General features: G+C 58.3%; 5 protein-coding genes across 5 annotated transcripts; 1 reads left to right on the top strand and 4 right to left on the bottom strand.

Moving 5' to 3' along the window:
- Positions 1-7,431: 7,431 nt before the first annotated feature.
- PHYSODRAFT_331766 (hypothetical protein) lies at positions 7,432-9,626 on the bottom strand (the record flags this gene model as incomplete). The annotated part of the gene is made up of 5 exons (XM_009528602.1): positions 7,432-7,501; positions 7,576-8,720; positions 8,819-9,148; positions 9,214-9,510; positions 9,561-9,626. 5 exons carry the CDS (start codon positions 9,624-9,626, stop codon positions 7,432-7,434), a joined length of 1,908 nt encoding a protein of 635 aa, XP_009526897.1.
- Positions 9,627-12,820: 3,194 nt separating this feature from the next.
- PHYSODRAFT_501475 (hypothetical protein) lies at positions 12,821-13,423 on the bottom strand (the record flags this gene model as incomplete). Its single annotated transcript, XM_009528601.1, has 1 exon — positions 12,821-13,423. The coding sequence occupies one exon, from the start codon at positions 13,421-13,423 to the stop codon at positions 12,821-12,823; it is 603 nt and encodes a 200-aa protein (XP_009526896.1).
- Positions 13,424-13,735: 312 nt separating this feature from the next.
- Positions 13,736-16,020, bottom strand: PHYSODRAFT_315018 (hypothetical protein; the record flags this gene model as incomplete). The annotated part of the gene is made up of 6 exons (XM_009528600.1): positions 13,736-15,227; positions 15,309-15,423; positions 15,495-15,568; positions 15,637-15,797; positions 15,871-15,934; positions 16,016-16,020. The coding sequence occupies 6 exons, from the start codon at positions 16,018-16,020 to the stop codon at positions 13,736-13,738; spliced, it is 1,911 nt and encodes a 636-aa protein (XP_009526895.1).
- A 264-nt stretch (positions 16,021-16,284) lies between these two features.
- Positions 16,285-16,614, top strand: PHYSODRAFT_315017 (hypothetical protein; the record flags this gene model as incomplete). Its single annotated transcript, XM_009528599.1, has 1 exon — positions 16,285-16,614. The coding sequence occupies one exon, from the start codon at positions 16,285-16,287 to the stop codon at positions 16,612-16,614; it is 330 nt and encodes a 109-aa protein (XP_009526894.1).
- Positions 16,615-16,666: 52 nt separating this feature from the next.
- PHYSODRAFT_300767 (hypothetical protein) lies at positions 16,667-17,349 on the bottom strand (the record flags this gene model as incomplete). Its single annotated transcript, XM_009528598.1, has 3 exons — positions 16,667-16,831; positions 16,928-17,182; positions 17,269-17,349. The coding sequence occupies 3 exons, from the start codon at positions 17,347-17,349 to the stop codon at positions 16,667-16,669; spliced, it is 501 nt and encodes a 166-aa protein (XP_009526893.1).
- Positions 17,350-22,200: the final 4,851 nt, after the last annotated feature.

The following is a 22,200-nucleotide window of genomic DNA, read 5'->3' as shown; positions in this document are numbered from 1 at the left end:
CGACTCGAAAGTCTCGGCACCGAAACTGATATCATCCACGAATGACCGGCGACTGAATACTGGTGTCAACGAGGAGTCATCGGGCTCCCCGTTGGCGAACATGTCGGCGATAGGGCTGTTGACCAGTTCGGCTACAGCTCCCTTACCAAGCGAGTTGTCTCGGTCGGCCTCGAACTTGGTCCGGAATGGCTTTGCCGTGCCAGTCGAAGCCTCGTTCACCCCAGCATGAGCTTCCTTGTCATGTTCTTCAGCTAGACGCATGCGCTCCGAGAATTTAAACCATCCTCCCGTCGGTTGGACGAAGTCCCAAAGCGCGTTGTCAATCATGCGTTGATAGATCATCAGTGCGTTCTTCAGGCCGAAAGGCATACGCAACCATTCGAAGTGCCCCAGTGCGCAGACGAAAGCAGAGATCTTCCGAGCTCGTTCGGTCATCATAATGGCCCAGAAGCCGCTAGCGGCGTCAAGCGAGCAAAACCACAAGTACGCCTCCATGTCCGTCAGCAAGTCATCCACCAGGGGCATGGCGTACTCCATAATCTCGGTGATCGCATTAACGAGTTTGTAGTCGATACACAGGCGGATATCCACCCCATTCTTCTTCAGGACGATGACGATTGGCGACGCCCATAGGCTGTCCGAGAAGGAGATTAGCCCGGCCTTCAACAGACCCTTCAGCAATTCGTACAGCTTACCGAGTCAGCGAAGCGGGGTCCGCCGAGCCTTCTGCTTGATTGGCGCGTGCCCCTGTACATTGATGTCACACACGACCCCGTAGGCTGGAGGCGGCAGGGCGTTACCGCTCGCAATCATGATCTTCTCGTGGCTCTTCAGCACATCGACCAGGGTCGTCTGCTGCTTCACGCTGAGTTGGTCACTCTGGACGTTTTGCCCCGAGTAGTCCAGCGTCGTCTCCGACGCTTCGGTTAGGTCCGGCAAGAACGCTAGCTCTTGCGCGTAGTCGGTAAGCTCAATCTCATTCGCGACGTGCTCCGAAACGTCTTTCACGGTGTCATCACCTTCGCCAGACCCTTCTGCAACCATGGCATGCATGACCGAGATATAGGTCGCCTCCAGTAGCTGCTCGGGGTCGTCGATCGCACTTAGATCCGAATCATGGAATTCAGTGTCGGCGTCAGCGGTGGAGGTTCCGGCTTCAGTAGGAACGTCGTTAGGCCCTGGGTCGTGTTTACCCCAGTCGACTTCGCTACTACACACCGCAGCCGACGTTTCCTCTGGCTCCAGGCTGGACGCAGCGGTCCCTGTTGGCAGGACATCCCATGTAGTTGTCTCGGCCACTGCTACCACGTCGCGGTCATCCTCCGAACCGTCGTTCGTCACGCTGTCACCATCACTCAGCTCATCACTGGCTTCCGATGCCTCAGCCGAGGCGTATGTCGCTCCCTGGCCGGTGGAGTCAGCACCACTGTTCGGATTCACGGGCAGGCAACCCGCTCGGCTAGGCGGCGAGTCTCCGGGTACGTCCGAGTCATACGACGCGCTGGCCTCGTCGTCCGAACCATCGTTCGACCCACCAGCACGATCCACATCGGTTGTATCAGCTCGAGCGACATCGGCCGAGCCTTCACTGACCCTGGGGTCGTCGTCGTAGCCAGGTACATCGGGTGACGAGTACTCATCATCCAACGGAGCTTGTTGACGGCCTTCTGGCCATGGCGGTACATCCGGTGGCCTCGGCAGGATCTTTCGCGGCGTCGGGTAAGTTCGGCGCTCGACCGCAGGCGGCTGTTCAGCCAACCATTGCTCGTAGAGACGACGTTCTCGTCCTTGCAGAGTCTCATCACGACTCGTTGAATAGGCCAACACCTGCCACTCTTTGTACTTGTTAGAGTCCAACCTCGCGTAGCCGGTCTCTCGCGGTAGTTCACCATGCCGTACCCACAGCACTACGGAGTCATGCTTGGCGCACTGTGCCGCTGTGGTCGTAATATTGGTGAGCCGTATCCACGTCGGCTGCCCCCGTCGAAACCTCGTTACGGTCGGCACGAGCTTGCCCGTGCGTCGTACCCACACATCCTACTCCGAACGAGGTAGCCGTTGGCGCGGCAGTTGAAACTCTCGCCACTCGCGACCGGGTACGTATAAATCCTCGATCGGCCCACACGAAGGCTGCGTGCCGTAAGGTTCGTCATCTTCAGCACTCTGCGACTTTAGCAGTGGTACCATGACCTCGTCCGGAAGGCGTGCGGCGCCATGAAATAGATCTAGCCGGATTCCAGCCGGGATCATGAAGTCCATCCCAAGGACCACATCCACCCCGGCACTGTGATCCATTATCCACATTTCAAATTCGTAGACCTGCTCCCACCCGAGGGTGATCTTGACGAGCGCCCGTCGCCGGGTCTCCATCACCACTGGGTTGATGCCGCGGACTTCGAGACTTCGTCCGTGGTCCCGGACTTCTCGCACATGGCGAAGCTGGTAGAAATCACGCTAACATTCGCTCCAGTGTCAAGGAGTATCCTCGTTCGCGCGTCGTCCACTGCGCCATTGACCAAAGCCCTCATTCGCTTCCTCTTGTCGTATCGTTGGGACGACCACCACCCCAGTCTCTCACCGGGCAGTAATTTCACCTCCCGAACGAGGTTCCGAGGTGGCCCCCTTATCTGGGCTAGACTTGTGATCAAAGCCTCGGTCGGGTGTCCATCACGTTTATCATCATCATCTTCATCAATACCGATCGCAACGAGACTTGCGTCCCGGTTCTCTCCATTTTCCGTCGAAGAATCTGGAGTCGCTGATGTTGCTCGAGTTCTCGCGCACACTCAAGGACCTGCAATCGTTCTTGGGTAGCCTCAATTACTACCACCGGTTCATTGCAGACTTTGCGGTGTATGTAACCGCGCTGTATTCGCTGACGGAGACCGACTTCAACGAGTACGTCACGCGTCCAGAAGTCCGCGGGCATGAGAAGTGGACGCACGCGACGCGAGCCTTCGACGCGCTCAAGGCAAAACTCGCCGAGACCCCAATGTTGAAACACTTCGACGCGAACCGAGAATCCGTCGTGATCGTGTACGCCAGCAACTGGGCCATATCAGGGGTGCTCACGCAGGTCCACGACGAAGTGTACATGCCTGTGAAGTTCACCAGTCGTACGTTGAAGCCCAACGACCTGAACTACGACATCGTCGAAAAGGAGATCTTGGCCCTGTTGCGCGTCTTAAACGAGTGCTACATGATGCTAGCAGGGAGACCAGTCCGTGTCTTAACACGTCACACGACACTCGCCTGGTTGTTCCGGTCCAAAGGACTACAAGGGCGACTGTCACAGTGGGCCGCGATCCTCTCGCCGTGGAAGTTGGAAATCTGCCGATCCATGAAGGGAGAAGAAGAACACCTCGGCGCGCTGGCCGCGAGCATTACCCCGCGAGCCTTCGTCGACGCGGCGCTAGAAGAGATCGCCCCGCGGAAACGGGCGTCCAGGATTGTAGTCATTCCAGTCCCCGACGTGGCGCGCGACGAGGTCTTGCACGTTTTGAGCTTTGACGGATCGGCCAAGGCGAAGCGAGAAGGCGGAGCATACAGTGCTGTCATTTGGCAGCTGCCGAACTGGGAGATCGTGCGCGCCGCGTCAGGATATGCGACGGACCTCACGGTCAACGAGGCGGAATACCGCGGGCTGCTGCTCGGATGTTCTCTTCTAGAGGAACTCGACGACGTCACCCGATTCGTTGTATGCGGAGACTCCAACCTTGTCATCAGGCAGATGCGGGACGAGATGGGCTGCAAGTCCCCGGGGCTGAAGCTGCTGCGACAAAAGACGCGAAACGCACTCCAGGCATGGCCGCGCCACGAACTCTTCCACGTACGACGAGACTGGAACGCGAGTGCCGACATGCTGGCTGGACAAGCTCTGCAGCGTCAAGGAGGTCGCAACGCGCACAGCCCCGAAGAGATTCAAGATCTGAAGACGCTGAATCGCTTGGAAGAAGTCATCCGACCACGGGCATCGAGTCCCGAGATGGCGTCTCCAGCCAGTCCCGACGCGGAAAATCGCGACGCGGAAAATCGCGACACGAAAACGCGCGGCGCAGATGACCCCGCCGGGAAGGCCATGGACGCGGGACGCGGGACAGCACAAGTCCTCGCGGTGACGACGCGCTCGGCTGCCGCACGCACGACAACACGTAGGGCCCGTCCTCCAGAAGTCCTGGAGGAGCGGGTGGTGCAACGACTGCGCCTGGACCGCATCCACGTCGCCCAGGACGAAGAGGTCTGGATCGTCAACCTCAAGAAGTATCTCCGCGGCGACGTCGGAGACCTATCTCGGCGCGAGGTGAAGAACTGCCAAAAGCTTGCACCTCAGTACGAAGAGGGCGAAGGCGGGCTGCTCTACTACTAGCCGAGAAGCGACGATTCCGCCGAGGATCGCGATGTGATGATGAAGCTGGTGATCCCGGAGACTCTTCGGGAAGATGTACTCCACCACTATCACGCGAGCCTGGAAGGCGGACACCAGGGTATTGGCCCCACGTACCAACGCGTGAGGCGCCACTTCCATTGGCCAGGGATCTTCAGAAGCGTCCAGCGCTACGTCGACGAATGCACCGACTGCGAGACGGGAAAGGGTCGGCCGACCATCCAGGGCGAGTCGCCGGGCAACATAGTCGCGACGTACCCGTTCCAGGTCATCGCCATGGACCATATTCCGTCGTTGCCGGCATCCTACAAAGGCAACACAGAGCTGTTAGTCTGGGTCGACCTCTTCACGGGGTTCGTCGTGGTTAAAGCGAACGCGTCACGAACCGCGCAGACGGTGGCCGAGGCATACGAGGAGGCGGTGTTCAGGCGCTTCGGCGCGAGCGAGGCAATCCGCCACGACCGCGAGCCGGGCTTCATGTCCGACTTCTTCAAGGCGTTCAGCAAACTCATGGGTCAGAGACAGCGAGCGACGCTCGCTTATTGTCCCCAAGCCAACGGTGCTGCAGAACGCATGGTGCAGACGGTTACAAGAGCGATCAAGATGGACATTGCGGACGTCGACCAACGCGACTGGGACGAATACGCCGAGCGTCTTACCTTCGCGCTAAACACGTCGCACGACCGGACGAGGAACGAAGCCCCGTTCTTCTTAGTGCACGGCTGGGATCCTCGGTCGACGCTGGAAGCAACGCTGGCCGTCGGGAACACGTCGACCCGGGACGCCGAGGCGAGGCGGTGGAGACTCCGTATTCAGCGACACTACAAGGTGGCATGGGCACAAGCGTTGGAGTTAGTCCGAGAGGCCGTCGAAGAGAGAGCGCGTCGACAAACTGAAAACACGACGCAATATGAGATCGCGACGGGCTCGCAAGTTTGGCTGTACCTGGATCGGGTAAAGCCGGGGTATGCGCGCAAACTCGCGCACATGTGGCACCTACCCTTCCGCGTCGCCGAGCTGGTCAGCGCGTTCGCAGTGCGCCTCGAGACGGCGGGTACGCCCTACCAGCTGTACCCAGTCGTCCACATCTCCAAGCTGAAGCCCGTCCGGGAATTCCCGTCGCGACCCGCGACGCAGCTGACGGTGCCGGCCGAAGAGCGCTTCGACTTCGACGAGGAGCTCTTGCCGGAGGATAGCTGGGAAGCCACGCGCGAGCTGGAGGATGACGTCTTCGAGGTCGAGAAGATCGTGAACGTGCGCGAGGGGCGGGCTACCCGGTATGGACGCACGCGACGCGAGTTCGAAGTCAAATGGAAGGGCTACCCGGACACGACATGGGTCGACGAGCTCGATCTGAATCGCGGCGGGTTGCTGTACGACTTCCTGCGCCAGCGCACGGGACGCAACCGGTTCGAGGCGATGCAGTCGCACGAGAACGCGGAGGCGGCGGATCCTGGTGGGTGAGCGCCCACGGGTGCGACTAAGTCGGCAGGGGGGGCTGCCGACGGGAGGACTGGTGGGTAGCCTCGACTCTGGGAATGGCCGGAGCGAGGGCTTGGATGAGGGAAGTGAGGAGGACCAGCCTGTTGCTGAAGATGGGACGGCGGAGGGCCGTCTCATAATAAAAGATGTGAAAAAGAGAAAGAAAAGAGGGAAGGTGTCAAGGGGATGCATTGAAGTTACGGCTACGAGCTACACCAAAGTAACGGGCTACGCTCAAACCTGCTGGACGAACTTGCCTGCAAGGCGAGGCACGAGGTAAGCGTGGTGGGCACGCGTCACGCGACAACGCACGTTGGCATCCATCTGCGCGACGGTGAGCGGCGTTCGGTGGAAGCGACGCCAAGGCTCCTGGGCGTCAACGTCGTCGAGCGCTTCCTGCAGCGTCGTGTGCTAAAGGCCCGGAAACCACCGTCCGATTCGTGGGTGCGCCGGTGGAAAGTGAAGAACCGCGGGGTCCAGAAGCAAGTCCATGTCGGCGAGCCCACGGCGAAACAAGTCGACCACCAGCTGGAGGAGACTGTTCAGGTGGTCGCCTGCGTGCGACCGACGGGAGTTCCGAGACGAACGCCACGAACGCCACGCAGCGCCAGGCACATGGAGCTCATGAGTAGACTCCCAGTACGCCTGTGCCCAGCGCTCGACGTGGTGCCGAAGTCGACGCATGAACGGCTAGAACGCGGCGTCGCCCGACGCGAACAGCACCGACTCCACTTCCTGAGCCAAGTAGCGCCATGGCCGCGTGGCGTACAACGCGTCAACGTTGGCACGTGTCACCAAGGCTCGGTTCCAGTTCGCCGGTTCAGGGACAGGCGCGCGGGGGCAGATCCAACCCGCGGTGGCAAGAAGCGCGCTCGCAATTCGCGAGCCGTGATGGTGTGGAGCCGAAGACGACGTACGGACTTGGGCCATGGAAAATAGCGACGCTGTGTCCAACCCGAAGGCGTGCCAGCCGGGGGGATTACCGGAACGAAGAACGGCACCACGGGGGCGGGTCCCTCCGAGCCACAGGACACGGAACTGGAAGACGAAGAGCGGGCAGAAGACGACGAGGACGAATCGCCGCCGTCGGAGTCATCAGGCCCGCCGGAGTGAGTCGCCGAACCAGCCTGAGACGGTCGCCGACCTTGCGTGGGAGAAGCTCGCGTGGGAGAACGTGCCGACCACGAAGGCGACGCCGGCCGACGCGAGCGGGTCGAATGAGTGGAAGCAGCCGACCCCGCGGAACGCGCCGAGCCGACGGGGCGATCCGACGAGCGCGACGAGGAACGGACGATGAACGCGACGCCGAACACGACGCCGAGGCCGAACGGGAGCGCGGGCGCGAAGTCGATCGAGAACGTGAACGCAGCGAAGAACGCGAGCGGGAAGAAGGGCTTCGCAAACGACGGCGTTTTGGCTGAGGAGAGTGCGCCCCAGCGTCACTCTCCGAGGACTCCGAACCGAAGAGAGACGCGTCTGCACGAGCACGCGCCGCAGCCACAGCCGCCGACGACGACGACGTGACAGGAGAAGCTTGAGCGGCCGCGCTGGTCGAGGCTGCGGTGTCAGCCCTTGTAGAAGCCCGCTGGCTCCGACGCCGTGGCGAAGAACTCGACGTGGAGGTCGCCGGGAGCCCTGCGCAGATCGAAGAAGGGTGCGGAGAGCCTGAAGGCCTGGCTCCACTGGGTTGAGGCCGACGTGTACCCGACAATGACGAAGCCGAGGGAGACACCGGAACCTGAACAGGGGCCGGAGTACCGACAGAGGAAGACGGCTGCTGAGCCAAAACACTCGACGAAGGTACGGTGCCAGAGCTGGGGGCTGACCCGGACGACCCAGCGACAACAACAGGAGGCGACGCGACGGACACAGCCACAGGCGTGGCCCCGGCGAGATCGGCAGGAGGAAGGGGAATGGCAGCGTTCACTTCCGCTGCGTAGGTAGCTTCGAGGTGGCGGATCAAGTCGGCGGTGTCGATGGTACCGCCTACCGACGAAACGGAGTTGGCCAGTTTACCGGCCAGGTCGTCGCGCACGCGCTGAGCCAACTCTCGGCTCCGGAGCGCGTCTCGAAGCATGCGCCTCCAGACCACCGCACGCTCGTCACGCTCCCGGACCGCTAGATCGCGTTCGTCAGCCAGGTCGGCGACGCGGACGCTCAGACGGCGGATGTGCGCGCCGGCCGTATCTCCTCGCTGCAGCGACCGACGCCGCATGGCCAACCAGCCGGTGCGATACTGCCCGGATCGCGAGGCAGCCTGCAGCTCATTAGCCTGGTCGCGGGCCGTCTCTGCCTCTGCGACCACGCGTGTAGTCGAGGCAGCCGCGGCTGTCTCCTCCAGCTCGCGTATGCGAGCCGTCTCGCGCTGGAGCTCCTCGGCGTGGGCAACCAGCAACGCATTCACGCGCCGGATGTCGGCATGCAGCGGGTCGTTCAGCCGCCGGGTGGACTCAGTCTCAGCTTGACTCTGAGCAAGCGAGTTGCGAGTGACGCGCAGATTCTCAACCAGAGCGTCGCGCTGCTGTTCCACTCCCGCCTGGGCTCGACGTGCCTGGTCGCGCTCACGGACTGCAGCGTCACGACCTTGCTCCAGAGTGAGGGACTCCTGCCGAGCCTGATCGCGCTCCCCGACGACCGCGTTACGCTCCTGCTCGAGCGCAACGAGATCCCGACGTGCTTGGTCACGTTCGGCGAGGGCGCCGTCACGTTGTCGCTCTCGACGGGCGACAGACTGTCGCACCCGATCTCGCTGCGTTACGGCAGCGTCGAGCTGAGCCTGGACAGGGACGAGGGCAGCTTCCGCAGCAGCTAGCCGAGTACACAGGTCGTCGCGCTCAGCACGCGCGTCGTCCCGCTCACCGAGCGCGGCGAACAACCGCGCCATAGAGACCGTAGACGTCGAGGGAGGAGCCGGCACCGGGGGGGGGCGAGCCGCGCAGACAGGTCAGCTACCTGCGCTTGAGAGGCGGCGAGCTGGTCCTGGAGGGCGTGGTAATCCTCAACCGACGAAGCCTTGAACACCCGGAGCTGGGTCTCGGCCGCATCCACGCGTCCGGCCTGATCGCGGAGGCCGCGTACGCGGTCTTCGAGGTCGACGTTAGCCTGCTCCGTGCGCGCGCGAGACAAGAGCGCCTGCTCAAGCATCACCAAACCCGCCTGATAATCTTCGCGGGCGCGGTGAAGGAGAGCGAGGTTCCGATCGTGCAACACGGAAGCGTGAGCAGCCAAGCCGGCATTGTTCACCGACACAAGCTCATACTGAGCCCGGAGCGTCCGATTCTCCTGGGCGAGGGTATGTGCGTCGGCGACGAGAGCCGCCACCGCATACCAGGTGCTGGAAGCGTGACGGGAAAACGCGCAGGGGGACGAGGGCGGTGCGCCTCACTCGCGCAGACGGCACAGCCGGCAGCTTCGAGGTCTTCGGTGTCGAGTTCGTCGTCGACCACCTCTATGTCGGCAGCCCGTACGTCTTCGCGACAAACCATGGACTTGAGAGGAGCGACGGCGATGCACAGCGACAGGAGAGGCTTCGACAGGGCGGGGCGCGACGGGTGCGAGAAAAGTTCTGCAACGGCACACCCACCTGGGGAGTGCGCGTGCGTGGCAGCGGGACGGATGTGGAATAGCACCCACGAGATGTCGCGCTAGAGAACGAGTGACGGGAAGTGCCGGGAAAGATGGCAGCCGACGAGACGGATGGAATACGACGCGTCGGAATGGCCAGAGAGGTTAACGGGATGATGGGCCGTGTGACACGCATCCCGGCGGCGGAATCAGGCTAATTCTGGTTGATTCGACGAGCCGGTTCATACGCCCGGTCATGCAAACCCCGTCGACCCCAAAACCCCGTCAACCCTAAACCCCGTCAACCCTAAACCCCGTCGAGAAAACCCCGTCGAGAAAATTCCGTCGAGGAAATCCCGTCGAGGAAATCCCGTCGAGCTCAAGTTGTGATTACGTTACGCAAATCAGGTTGAAGAGCGGTAGTGCAAGCACGACAGAAGTAAGGATAGGTGCAGAGCGGTAGGCTTAGCAAGCAGTAGTACAGAGTAGCCAGTAGCAAGGACATAGGATAGGGTAAGGACTCAGTCCCGAAATTTCTCTGAACCACTCAGACCTTTCCCCTCCGGAAGATCGCCAGGTTCTTGAGAACCACCAAGCGTCGGCAAGCAGAGCCGCAAGGAATACGCGGCCCCCCGTCGCTCGCTGGCTCGGGCACTCACCCCCCTCAAACCCCGTGTCGGAAACGAAGGCACGTAAAACGTATACCGGTTAGGAGGCTCTCGATAACGCGCAGCCTAGACGAAGGACCGCACGGCCTGATAACCGCTGTGCACAAGACACCGCGCCGACCCGATAACGCCACGCAGCAAGCCCCAGGAAACGCCGGCCCGATAATGCCGCACGCCCGACGGGATCTCCAAGGAAACGCCGGCCCGATAAGTCCGCACGCCCAAGGAACAACCGACGCCCTAGAACAAGGAACAAGCGTCCACTCAACCCCCCCCCCCCCCCCCAACTCTGAAGCTTGCGAAGACTTGGGCTCTATATTCGAAGATACGATACTCAAGATCCGGGAAATTGCCCGTCGCGACCGCAGATTGGACGCGTCGGGGGTGTGCGAGGACGAACTCCGCGATTTCTGTGAAGCCGCTACTCCACAACACTGTGAGCTACTACGTCTACGGCGTGGTAGTTGGTGAACCCCCGCTGGCTTCGAACAAGTACGGTGATGTCTGTGGACATTCTCAACCTGAAAGTCCCAATCAAGTTAGCTTCTGGAGGCTGGTCGGGTCGCCAGAAGCTCACTGATAGCGATGCGAAGTGGAGGAAGCTTCGGTCCTTCACTCTGGTGGATGGATGCGTCGACCAATCAAGGGATACCGAACGTTTGTGCGAAAGGCTAGCCACGATAACCCGCGACGTCTTCAGGGGCCGGCGCAGCTGTGTCCACCAGCAGCAAGGAGTTCAAGCAAGCCCGCGCAGTGGCGACCCTGGGCTATAGGGCCTCTGAGTCTGGAGACCTGAGTGGGCCCTTGCGTGATACGTTGGAGATCTGTGATCCCTCCCGTGACGCCGCGTGAGAACAGTGGCCAACCTGCAATGCATGAACAGCTACCATGTACGCGTTGATCCGGCAGAACACCGAGGTGTCTAATACAGAACTCTGCCTGAATACCGAACGCCTGATATATATAAGGGCTCTAGGTTTATAAAGTGATCTCAGCGTTACTGAATTAGTTTGCGTACTGAATTAGTTTATCTTAGACGGGATTTGGCGCTTACTTAGTTAATCAAACCCGAGTAAAGCAGTGCTGAGTTGTTTCAGCGCTGACCTTCGACCAAGCGTGTTCGCACCACATCAGTGCGGTTAGTAGCTCTACTTTGTACTACTCGTAGAGGGCTTAGCGGGTAGTGCGCAAATGTGAAAGTGGAATCGTAAATACAGAGAAGATCGCACAGACAATCAAAAGGGCGCCAATTTTCAATTAGTACTTTTAGCCAAACAAAGGTATCCTGGATTTTTACATCAGTACCTTTGCATCTCCGTTCATCCTGTTGTTGGACCTTGAAGTATTATTTATATGAGGTTATGTGGCAGATTTATGTATCCCACCCGTTTGAACAAAACTAAAGTCAAATCTGCAGACTGGGCGAGCCAATAAAGTTAAGGAGGGCGACCCTTCAGAAGTGTTAGAAAACGTCCATCTGGAGCTAAAGCACGGTCAAATATAGCTGCGGGATAGCTGCAGGATAGTAGCGACGCTTCATTTATATTGGTTTTTGTATGTGCAGCAAATTTAGTTTTGTTGAGGTTTTGTTTTGGTTTTGTTCGACTTGAAAACTAATACTTTCACGAACCTAAGCTAAGTTCGCTTTTAGTTTTGGTTTTTTGTTCAAACGGGTGGGATTGCTCTAAGCACGAATATCATGGAATCAATAGGGGGACGCCTGAGTTAATTATGGTAGGTGCTCATTTGTCAGTAGACGTGTATGCGCGGTATGATTGAGATCGGTAGAGGATAGGGATAGCTGGTAGCTACCCTTCTGCGTTTAAAACTCGTTTTCATACGTCTGTTGTCATTTTCCCGCGAGCCCATTTCAGGGCCGTTCTTAACAGAGGTAGATTGGTAGATTTTGGTTGTATCCGTGCAACCTCGAACAACTTTCGAGCGTAATCGTCCCTGACGTAGAAAGGCGCAAGGTATCACGAGGTTGCACGGATGGTAGCATATGAACTTTGTCAAAGTTGAAAGAGTTCACAGTTGTACGAAGGGGAAAGTCGAAATTTTGCAGTTGAATTCCCTCGTACCGCGGTACCGCGTAACCTTAATTATGAGATACTACATGATTAGGGATACAGAACAAACTGTCCAATCAAAAGTCACTAGGGAAATACATCGTGCATCTGCTATCTATAGCACATCCCGAAGTTACACTAGCGCTTTGTATGCGAGCAGTTTTCTCTACAAATTTCCGCGCAAAAACGTCGCTAAAACAGCATCCATAAAGCAGATCAGATGTACTCTTCACTTGCTTGACTGTCTTGTGCTTCCATGCCACCTTCCTTCACCGCTGCAGTGGCTGGAAGAGGGGACGGCAAGTGGTGGCTCCACACCCCGTGTCGTCTTGTCCTATTTTAGTGCGGTTTCTAGCGCTCTCTACGGCTAAAAAAAATAAAAATAAAAAAAAAGTAGAGGTGAAAGTTGACTATTGAAAAATTGGGTGAACGGATACATTTCATTCTTATCAGCGAGGTGCATGTTGCACGGTGATACCCGCACGTCTCTAGCACACTTGGACCTGGTTGTACGGTGATACCAATCTACCTCTGATAAGAACGCCCCTGAGGGGCGTTCTTATCTTTTCCGAGGAATGGGTTCAACGTAAGCATGCAATTAATGACGTTAGCTACGGTTATCGACGCATGCCGCTGCTGCTAGCACTGCGGGCTTAGGCCGACAGCTTCTTGGCCACACCGGCGAAGGACTCGCCCTGTACCTTGGCGACATCCAACTCGAGCTTGCTCGGCTGGCGGGAGCCGTCGGCGCCCGCGAGCGTGCCCGCGCCCCAGGGGCTGCCGCCGTGGATCTCCTCCATGTTGAAGAGCAGCGGGCTGCGGTAGCCCAGCGGCACGAAGGTCATGCCCTGGTGGGTGAGGAACGTCACCGACGTGAAGGCCGTGGTCTCCTGGCCTCCGCCCTGGGTGCCCGTGCTGAAGAAGATGCCCACGGGCTTGCCCACCAGCGCGCCAGCGGCCCAGAGGCCGCCGCACGCGTCGAACAGCGCCTTAACCTGGGCCGGCATGGAGCCGAAGCGCGTGGGGATGCCTAGCAGCACGCCGTCCGCGTTCTTGAGGACGTCGGGCGTGGCCACGGGGTAGTCCTTCTTGGGCGGGGCGTGCATCTTGCCCAGGATCTCCTCGGACAGCGTCTCCTGCACCTGGTAGATCTCGGCCGTGACGCCCTCCACGGACTCGACGCCCTCCTTGACGGACTCGGCCATCGTGGCGATGTGGCCGTACGTCGAGTAGTAGATGATGGCGACGTTGGTCATCCTTGGATTGACTTCTTGGGGTGGCTTGGGGGCTTGCGCTCAACGGAGAAGATTGAGGAATGAGAGGAAAGCTCCGGCTGACGTCAATGAGCGCAACACGGAACGTGAATTAGCGTAATCTTTGACGGGTTTTACAGAGGTACCTCGCATTAGACTTTGTATGGGCATCGGGTCTGTGGAAAGAATTACTGGCGGCGCTACGCCGACTGGACCATCATCAACTTGGACCAGGCCAACTTCATCAGTACTGTACGTCAGCTGAGCTCTACGTCCACATACTGTATCCATGTCGCTTTGCAGCCCTGCTCAAAGTCAGCGGTACGAGCGGCGCTGCGTGGTCGAGAACACGGAGACGCCCTTCTTGCCTGCGCCCTTCTTCTTGCCGCCCTTGCCCGAGCTCCAGGCGACTGCGGGCGGACTGGTGGACGGGTTTCCCCAGGCAGCGGGCGATCCAAATGCAATGGGGTCCGTCACGTGGGCCCTGGTCTCGCTCGGTCCGCCCCCCAGCACGGGGAAGTACCCCGAGTTCTCCGTCACTCTGGCGAACGACCTCCCCACGTCGTCGGAGTACGGCGAGGCCGGAGTGGCCGCTGCGTGGACTTCACCCTCGAACTCGACGCTCGATGCATTAGTGAGATGGAACTCCTCTAGTGACTCGGCCAGCGCCTGCTCGTAGGGCGACGGCCACATCATTCCTTCCTGCTCCAGCGAGAACGCCGCTGCATTGCTCTTGAAGATCGGAGACGACGGAGACGGCGCGTTCTGCTGCCTCTGCTTCTGCTTCCGCTGCTTGGCGCGCTTCTTGAGGTCGTTGCGGAACGAGTTGAGCGTCGACGGAGACAGCTGCGACGTTAGATCGAGCTCGCAGATGTAGAAGTCGCAGAAGCGCGGCAAGTGGCTCAAGAAACGGTAGCGCTTCTGCGCTTCCTCGTCCATGACCACGTGCTCGATGTCCAGTACACGTCCGCGGATTTGCTCGGGTAGCAAATGGTAGCGATCAACAGGTAACGGCTCCGAGCTCGCTGACGGGGTCCACGCAGCTTCCAGCTCCTTTTGGTGTGCGTCATCTCCGTGATCGCCTTCTAACTCGTGCTGGTGCTCGTCCGAGTACTCCTTCAGCAGGCACTTCATGTTCAGCGGGTGGAGAACCACGTATGTCCCATTCGCGATCTGGTAGAAGGAATACGCGTCGCCACCTTCGTTTTGATGCGGCTTTCCTTTCACGCCTGTAGCTGAACCGCTACCGATAGCGTTGTTGGCATGGTTGGAGCCATAAGTGCCGTGACTGAAGTCGTCACTCTTGGCAAGCCGCCCCGAGGTATTCCGCATAGCCTCTTCCACGAAAGGGAGGTTGTCAACGTCCCCACTACTTCGAAACTCGGCATCCATCGACTGGAGATCGCGCATCTCCGAGTACAGGAGCTCCCGAAGATAATCAGGCGTTGCCTCCAGAATGCGCGAGTACGTCGCATCGACATCATCCACACGCGGCAGCTTCCGGGAGCGTTTACGCTTTGCAAATGCAGGAGCGTCTGGAGAAGGCAACGCAGAGTGCGAAGTAGCTTCGATCCCGGCTAGATCCCCTTTAGCTTCAGCGGGAGGGAGGACACGAAGCTGGGGGAACATGCTGGACTTGGGGCGTTCCAGAAACTGGAAAGCTACGTCATCGCCCACGTGAGGGGGAACTTGCAGTTGCTGGAGCTGCACACTGCGCAGATGCCCCTTTTGAACGGACTCAAAGCACATCGGGCATCGACGCCAGTACTTGTCCGTCATAGACAGGTAGCGCAGGATGCATGGCCAACTAATTGAAAAACATGGTATCGCAGCCGTTAGATACAACAAAAATGATGCTCAACGTCCATTTAGCATCACGCGCTCGTACCAGAAGATATGGCCGCACTTGGTAATTTTCGGTGCACGGAACGTGTCCATACAAATCGGGCAGGTCTGCGGGCTTTCGACGTCATACCACAGCAATACCTGCTCAACCGAAGACCCTGCAATACACGATTGATTGTCAAAACCCGACAATAATCATCACGCATATTCAACTCGAGACGCAGCTTACATTCCGTCAGTGCCTCCAGATCCCACGTTGGAACGACCGCGTCCGGATCAAGTGGTGCGATCACGAACCGGTAGCTAGACACACACAGTAACAGCAATTTTTAGATAGAGATACTGACATAACCCCTTCATCGCAGACGTACTTGGCGTGCAGATACTCGCTCTGCGTGCGAGGCGCCGAGCTCTTTTTTTTCTTCTGGTGGTGGTGCACGTGTCTCTCGCGTTCAGGCATGGAGAAGTTGAGCAGGTGGTTGGCGGAGACTCCATTACGCGTGACACGAGCCTCGTAGTCCATGTTCTTCTTCTGCATGACGTATCCGTAAACGACCAATCCGTCAGCTACAAGATCCAAGTCCACACCGCTCCAGTCAACGCACCTGCTCTCTACGTGGACCACGGCGTCCAGAGCCGCCATTGCTGTTGTTGCGACTGCTATTATTTCTGCTATTTACCAAGTCACAACGGTCAATAAGCTCGTCCCACGGCCAGGAGATCCTTTGCTCATGACGCAGAGAGACGCACCTCATGATGGCGGGCGGCGGGCAGTGGATTAAATAGATATGGAGATAGGTACAATAGATACAAGTGCAGGAGACGACGGGGAAGGCGAGGCAGCGTGTGTAGAGCTAGAGAGAGAGGGACTGGAACGCCGCGAGGGCGAGACGGAAGGCTTCGGCGGTGCGATGCCGAAGACTGGTGAAGTGACGAGCGAAGTTCGATCCACGCGGGCTTCGACCAATGGGGGCGCTTGTGGTGTGCCGCACACAACACAAAACTACTCAGTGAGCACGATGGCGGAGACCAAGGAGGTGCTGCGCATGTACCGGCGCATCCTCAAGCTGGCGCAGCGCTACCCGAGCGTCAAGCGCGAGTCGATCATCCGCGACATCAAGACGGAGTTCCACGCCAACAAGGACCTCACGGACGCGCAGAAGATCCGCGAGGAGCTAGCGTCCGTGCGCGCGGGCATCAAGGAGCTGTCCATGTACGCCAGTCTGCATCCGTCGCTGCCCAATTGGAGCGTCGAGGTGGGGCGTGACGCCATCCAGCCGCCGCCTCCGGTGCATGGCGGAGTAAACGCAAAGGTCGTGGGTGATGGCAATAAGGATAGTAGCAATTAAGCAGCTTCATTAAAACAGATGAGATGTTGTGCCGAGTATCTTGTGTAGCGGTTCACTGGTTGCTGCTGCTTTCGATGGGCGGACAGAGCTCGCAGCCTTCGCAGCAGCGCTCGCACACAGGACCGAGCTGCGTCTGAGGGATGAGGACGAGGTCTCCTGTTTGCTTGGACGTCGTCATGTTCAGGAACTGGCTGATGGGGCAGTCCTCGTCGGCAGCCTGCCAGCGAAGGAACACCAACAAACAGCAACACAGCAATAACCCCATCAGGACAGGACTCAACCATAGAGGCTTGAAGCTGTTGCAGCGTCTCACCGCAATGACGTGCGGCACGTCCTCGTTCTCGTCGGCGAAGTGTCCGAAACAGTACGTCTGCATGGCGTTGGGCGGCCAGCCGTGCGGGTTCGCGGACGTCGCGATGAGCGCCAAGACCTCCTGGAACATGACGCTGCGCCGGATCACGTCTTTGGTCTGCAGCAGCTCGATGCGCGGCCGCAGCTGCGCGAAGGTGACGGTCGCGACCTCCTTGTCGTCGAGGTTGAGCGTGCCCACAACGGGCAGCAGTCCGCCCTGCACATTGGCGCGCCCGTCGAGATCAGTCAAGCGCTCGAGCGGACCAGACAGCAAGTGGGCCAGACACACACACGACAGCGCACCTCGATGGTGCCGACGACGTACGAGTTCTGCTTCCTCGGGTCCGACGGGAACGTGAACACGCGCACCTTCACCCGTACCATTTTGGTGCGGCCAGCGCCAGGCTGCGAGTCTCCAAGGGGCGGCCGTTCTCCTCAGTGCGGATGAGCGCTGGCTGCTGCGTGGCAGCTTGAAAACATTAAACTACTAGTACCACGTAGTAGTATCTAAGAAAGACATCTACGCAGACAGTAGTGGCCACTACTTCAAAGTAGTCGCAACGATGCTCGAGATACTACGTCTGGGATGAAAAAGTATCAAAGGCATATACATTGGTGTTGAAGGAGCCTCTCGCGAGTTCCCATTTACTTAAAAGTACACTTTGGCTTGTCCACATAAATACTGTAACAGGACGGAAGCTGCTGCGCGGCGCGCGCTGCTTGTTCGAGTCACGGGTCGCGGTCGCCTGCCTATCCAAGGGCTGTGGCCCCACGGCCTCTCTCCTCGACTTGCTCACTGAGCCGGCTGCAGCCGCTCCGCTGGTCACGACGAACGTCCGCTCGAGTCCGTTCGCTTGCTTCAGAGCGCATTTCGACGCTCGGCGGGCGACGGGAGGCTTAGATGTACACCCAGCCGGAGCGCTCGAAGGCCGTGGACGGGTCCTCCTTCTCCAGCTTGGACTGCGGGGACACGGCGCTGAAGTGCTTCTCGGCGGGCGACTTGCCGGTCATCGGGCGGGCGATCACGTGCTTGAGCTGGTCGAACATGGCTGCAATTGTCGTGGTTGTTGCTGGCTTTGTACTGGAAGGCGGGTGCTTGCCTCGGCTCAATTGACTTAACGTGCTGCTAACGACGCAAATTGGGAACTGAGCCATCCGAGTTGTTGCATGCATCGACTGGAAACCAAGCGTCGTTTCGCACGCTACCGCCGAAAGTACGACCCCGCGAGAGCTGATGGACAGCGCGCGGCTTTGTCGGCTCCCCGGCTGGTCGCTGTGTGTGTGACCGGTCGAGAACGGATACCCTGCCGAAGCCGATTGTTGAAGTCGGCGGGGGGACTGCGCGCTGATTGGCTGATGGTGATATGGAAGCGAACAGAGTGATAGGGACGCGTCACGACCTGGCTGACAAGTCTTTTCGGACCAGCGTCGGCAGCGCTCATGGCGCGTTTGCATGGCGCGCCCGCTCTACGCGCGCGGTTCTGGTCTCCGTCCCGCAATGCTCGTATATCGCAGGCAGCGCCTGCGACGCAATGCCCGAGGCAGATCCTGCCAGCCTGCTGCGGCACGGGAGTCGACTTCCTAGGCCGGGCGACAATGATTTTCTTCAGGCCTGCTAGTTAGGCCCGGCGAGTTCGAGATATTGGCGCTATCTATGCGCGCGGCAAAGATGCCAGCTTCACTCAGCGACTGCTGACATTTTGGGCCCCCCAAGCGGAAGCCTCCTACCGGTACGAGTCGCAGACACGCGCGGCGTTTTCCCAGCGAAAGCGCTGGCCGGTTTCTCTCGGGTGGCTTCAAGCTGCCGCGGCCAGGGAGGGCGCACCAACCAGCGGATGTCCGCCGTACAGTGCGCGGTCGTCGCTCAATAGCTTGCTGCAGCAAGCCTTGCAGTCCCGGTCTATTAACTGGCTGGCCCCGATCAAGCTGATACTGCGGGAAAATGCACCGTCACATAATTGGCGTCAAACGAACGGCTCCTTGTTCTTTTTTGTCAGGCAGGCTCTGTCGACGAAGCGCGTTGTCGAGGCGCTGGGCAAAGCTAGCCTTGCGAGCGCGCTTGCCCTGGGCTGCGCTGCGCGGGGCCCAGCCAGCAGCGCCAGCAGCGCGGAGCGACCAGCCGACTGGCCATTTACATGGAGCTAGGTCCCTGGATATCCGGCGATATGCACGTTGAACCCAAACAGCAGCAGATGGTGTCGTATGTTGAAGCAGTGTAGGGGTTCAACCATGTGCGCCGCGGCGACTACTGCGAGCTCCGTTGCGGACCTAAATCTTAGGACGGCCGTGAATGTAGGCCAGCGAGCTCTTCAGGACGCTGTCCTAAGGCTTTCCGCAAGCTGTTGGGCTGGTGGTGGACAGTTACTGCGGCTTATTGCATTGGTCTCTTTGTCATCAATTACCAGCACCAGACAGCGCCCCTTTTTGGTGAAGGGCCGAACACGGAGCGTCGTGAAGAACACTGCGAAAGTGAGTATATGCATGGTGTCGATTCAATATTGCAGCTTGTGAGTGACCGGCTCATACGGCTAACAACGTGTATGGATGTTCGCTGCGGATATTGGTGATCGTTAGGACCTCGTACTAAATGAACACAGTATACCTCACCTGCAAAATGAAGATGAAAATGAAAAATGTGAGTAAATTACAGCACCGGCCAACTACCGTAGTGGAGATTTAATGAATAATATGGTTTGTTGTTGTGTTTAACTGTACTTCTCTGGCCCACTTAAGAATCGACAATTCAATTTAGACTCATTTTTTGCGAACTCACTTGCTAAATATACGGTTTCAGCCATATGATTGGGTACAAAGTTTGATTAGAGTACAAGCTCACGAAATTGCTTAGAAAAACCTCAAAATCTAGACGAATGCCACACCTTCCGCACGCGTTCTACGACGGCGAACTGCACAGCACTGTTTTGACAGCTAACTAAGCTTTCCAATGATACCATTTGGTATAATATCGCCAAAAATTGTAGCCATTTCGCAAAAAAACCTAATGTTACCCAAAAACGGGCTTACGAAATTTGCTCTGTTTCCCTTAATCCTGCTGTTTTTGAGCAGCTAATAGTATAACGCGAAACCCCCAAATCCCAGCTTTCTTTTGAGCTATTATTTGTCTCCGACAGATTTTTTTTGATTTTTTTAGAGCGGAAAAATAGAAATGTCGATTCTTAGGTGGGCCAGAGAAGTATTTATTTTGAAGTAGCTACTTTTTGCTTGCCGGCTAGCCACTTCTGAAATTGATTAACCAAATAGCCACTTTTTGCGTGCCAGCGTCGTACCATGGCAAATCGCTGCTATTCATATTTGCAACTTTGCATCCGCTCGCTTGAGCAACAGTAACATTACATGTAGCTTGCAAGTTGGGATCTCAGAGAGATTGTAAAATTTACAATCATTTACAATGTAAATCGAGCTCGAATCCTGGTACTCTATCACTCTTGTGTACAGCATAATGGCTAGCTCGGCAAGTCATGATTCCGATTCTCCAGACAAAACAAGTTCGAGATGTTACATGCATTTATTTGTTTGTTTTGGGATGAAAATTCCCAACGCACAGAAAAAAATGCCGACGATTACTAGAACCATCACTTCCAAATCTACCAATAAGGAGCCATCAACAGCTTGCGGAAAGCCTTAGGACAGCGTCCTGAAGAGCTCGCTGGCCTACATTCACGGCCGTCCTAAGATTTAGGTCCGCAACGGAGCTCGCAGTAGTCGCCGCGGCGCACATGGTTGAACCCCTACACTGCTTCAACATACGACACCATCTGCTGCTGTTTGGGTTCAACGTGCATATCGCCGGATATCCAGGGACCTAGCTCCATGTAAATGGCCAGTCGGCTGGTCGCTCCGCGCTGCTGGCGCTGCTGGCTGGGCCCCGCGCAGCGCAGCCCAGGGCAAGCGCGCTCGCAAGGCTAGCTTTGCCCAGCGCCTCGACAACGCGCTTCGTCGACAGAGCCTGCCTGACAAAAAAGAACAAGGAGCCGTTCGTTTGACGCCAATTATGTGACGGTGCATTTTCCCGCAGTATCAGCTTGATCGGGGCCAGCCAGTTAATAGACCGGGACTGCAAGGCTTGCTGCAGCAAGCTATTGAGCGACGACCGCGCACTGTACGGCGGACATCCGCTGGTTGGTGCGCCCTCCCTGGCCGCGGCAGCTTGAAGCCACCCGAGAGAAACCGGCCAGCGCTTTCGCTGGGAAAACGCCGCGCGTGTCTGCGACTCGTACCGGTAGGAGGCTTCCGCTTGGGGGGCCCAAAATGTCAGCAGTCGCTGAGTGAAGCTGGCATCTTTGCCGCGCGCATAGATAGCGCCAATATCTCGAACTCGCCGGGCCTAACTAGCAGGCCTGAAGAAAATCATTGTCGCCCGGCCTAGGAAGTCGACTCCCGTGCCGCAGCAGGCTGGCAGGATCTGCCTCGGGCATTGCGTCGCAGGCGCTGCCTGCGATATACGAGCATTGCGGGACGGAGACCAGAACCGCGCGCGTAGAGCGGGCGCGCCATGCAAACGCGCCATGAGCGCTGCCGACGCTGGTCCGAAAAGACTTGTCAGCCAGGTCGTGACGCGTCCCTATCACTCTGTTCGCTTCCATATCACCATCAGCCAATCAGCGCGCAGTCCCCCCGCCGACTTCAACAATCGGCTTCGGCAGGGTATCCGTTCTCGACCGGTCACACACACAGCGACCAGCCGGGGAGCCGACAAAGCCGCGCGCTGTCCATCAGCTCTCGCGGGGTCGTACTTTCGGCGGTAGCGTGCGAAACGACGCTTGGTTTCCAGTCGATGCATGCAACAACTCGGATGGCTCAGTTCCCAATTTGCGTCGTTAGCAGCACGTTAAGTCAATTGAGCCGAGGCAAGCACCCGCCTTCCAGTACAAAGCCAGCAACAACCACGACAATTGCAGCCATGTTCGACCAGCTCAAGCACGTGATCGCCCGCCCGATGACCGGCAAGTCGCCCGCCGAGAAGCACTTCAGCGCCGTGTCCCCGCAGTCCAAGCTGGAGAAGGAGGACCCGTCCACGGCCTTCGAGCGCTCCGGCTGGGTGTACATCTAAGCCTCCCGTCGCCCGCCGAGCGTCGAAATGCGCTCTGAAGCAAGCGAACGGACTCGAGCGGACGTTCGTCGTGACCAGCGGAGCGGCTGCAGCCGGCTCAGTGAGCAAGTCGAGGAGAGAGGCCGTGGGGCCACAGCCCTTGGATAGGCAGGCGACCGCGACCC

This window comes from Phytophthora sojae, assembly GCF_000149755.1.
Source record: "Phytophthora sojae unplaced genomic scaffold PHYSOscaffold_4, whole genome shotgun sequence".
Taxonomy (NCBI): Eukaryota; Oomycota; class Peronosporomycetes; order Peronosporales; family Peronosporaceae; genus Phytophthora; species Phytophthora sojae.
Note: the sequence above shows the minus strand (reverse complement) of the source record. Positions and strands in the feature narration are given on the sequence as shown.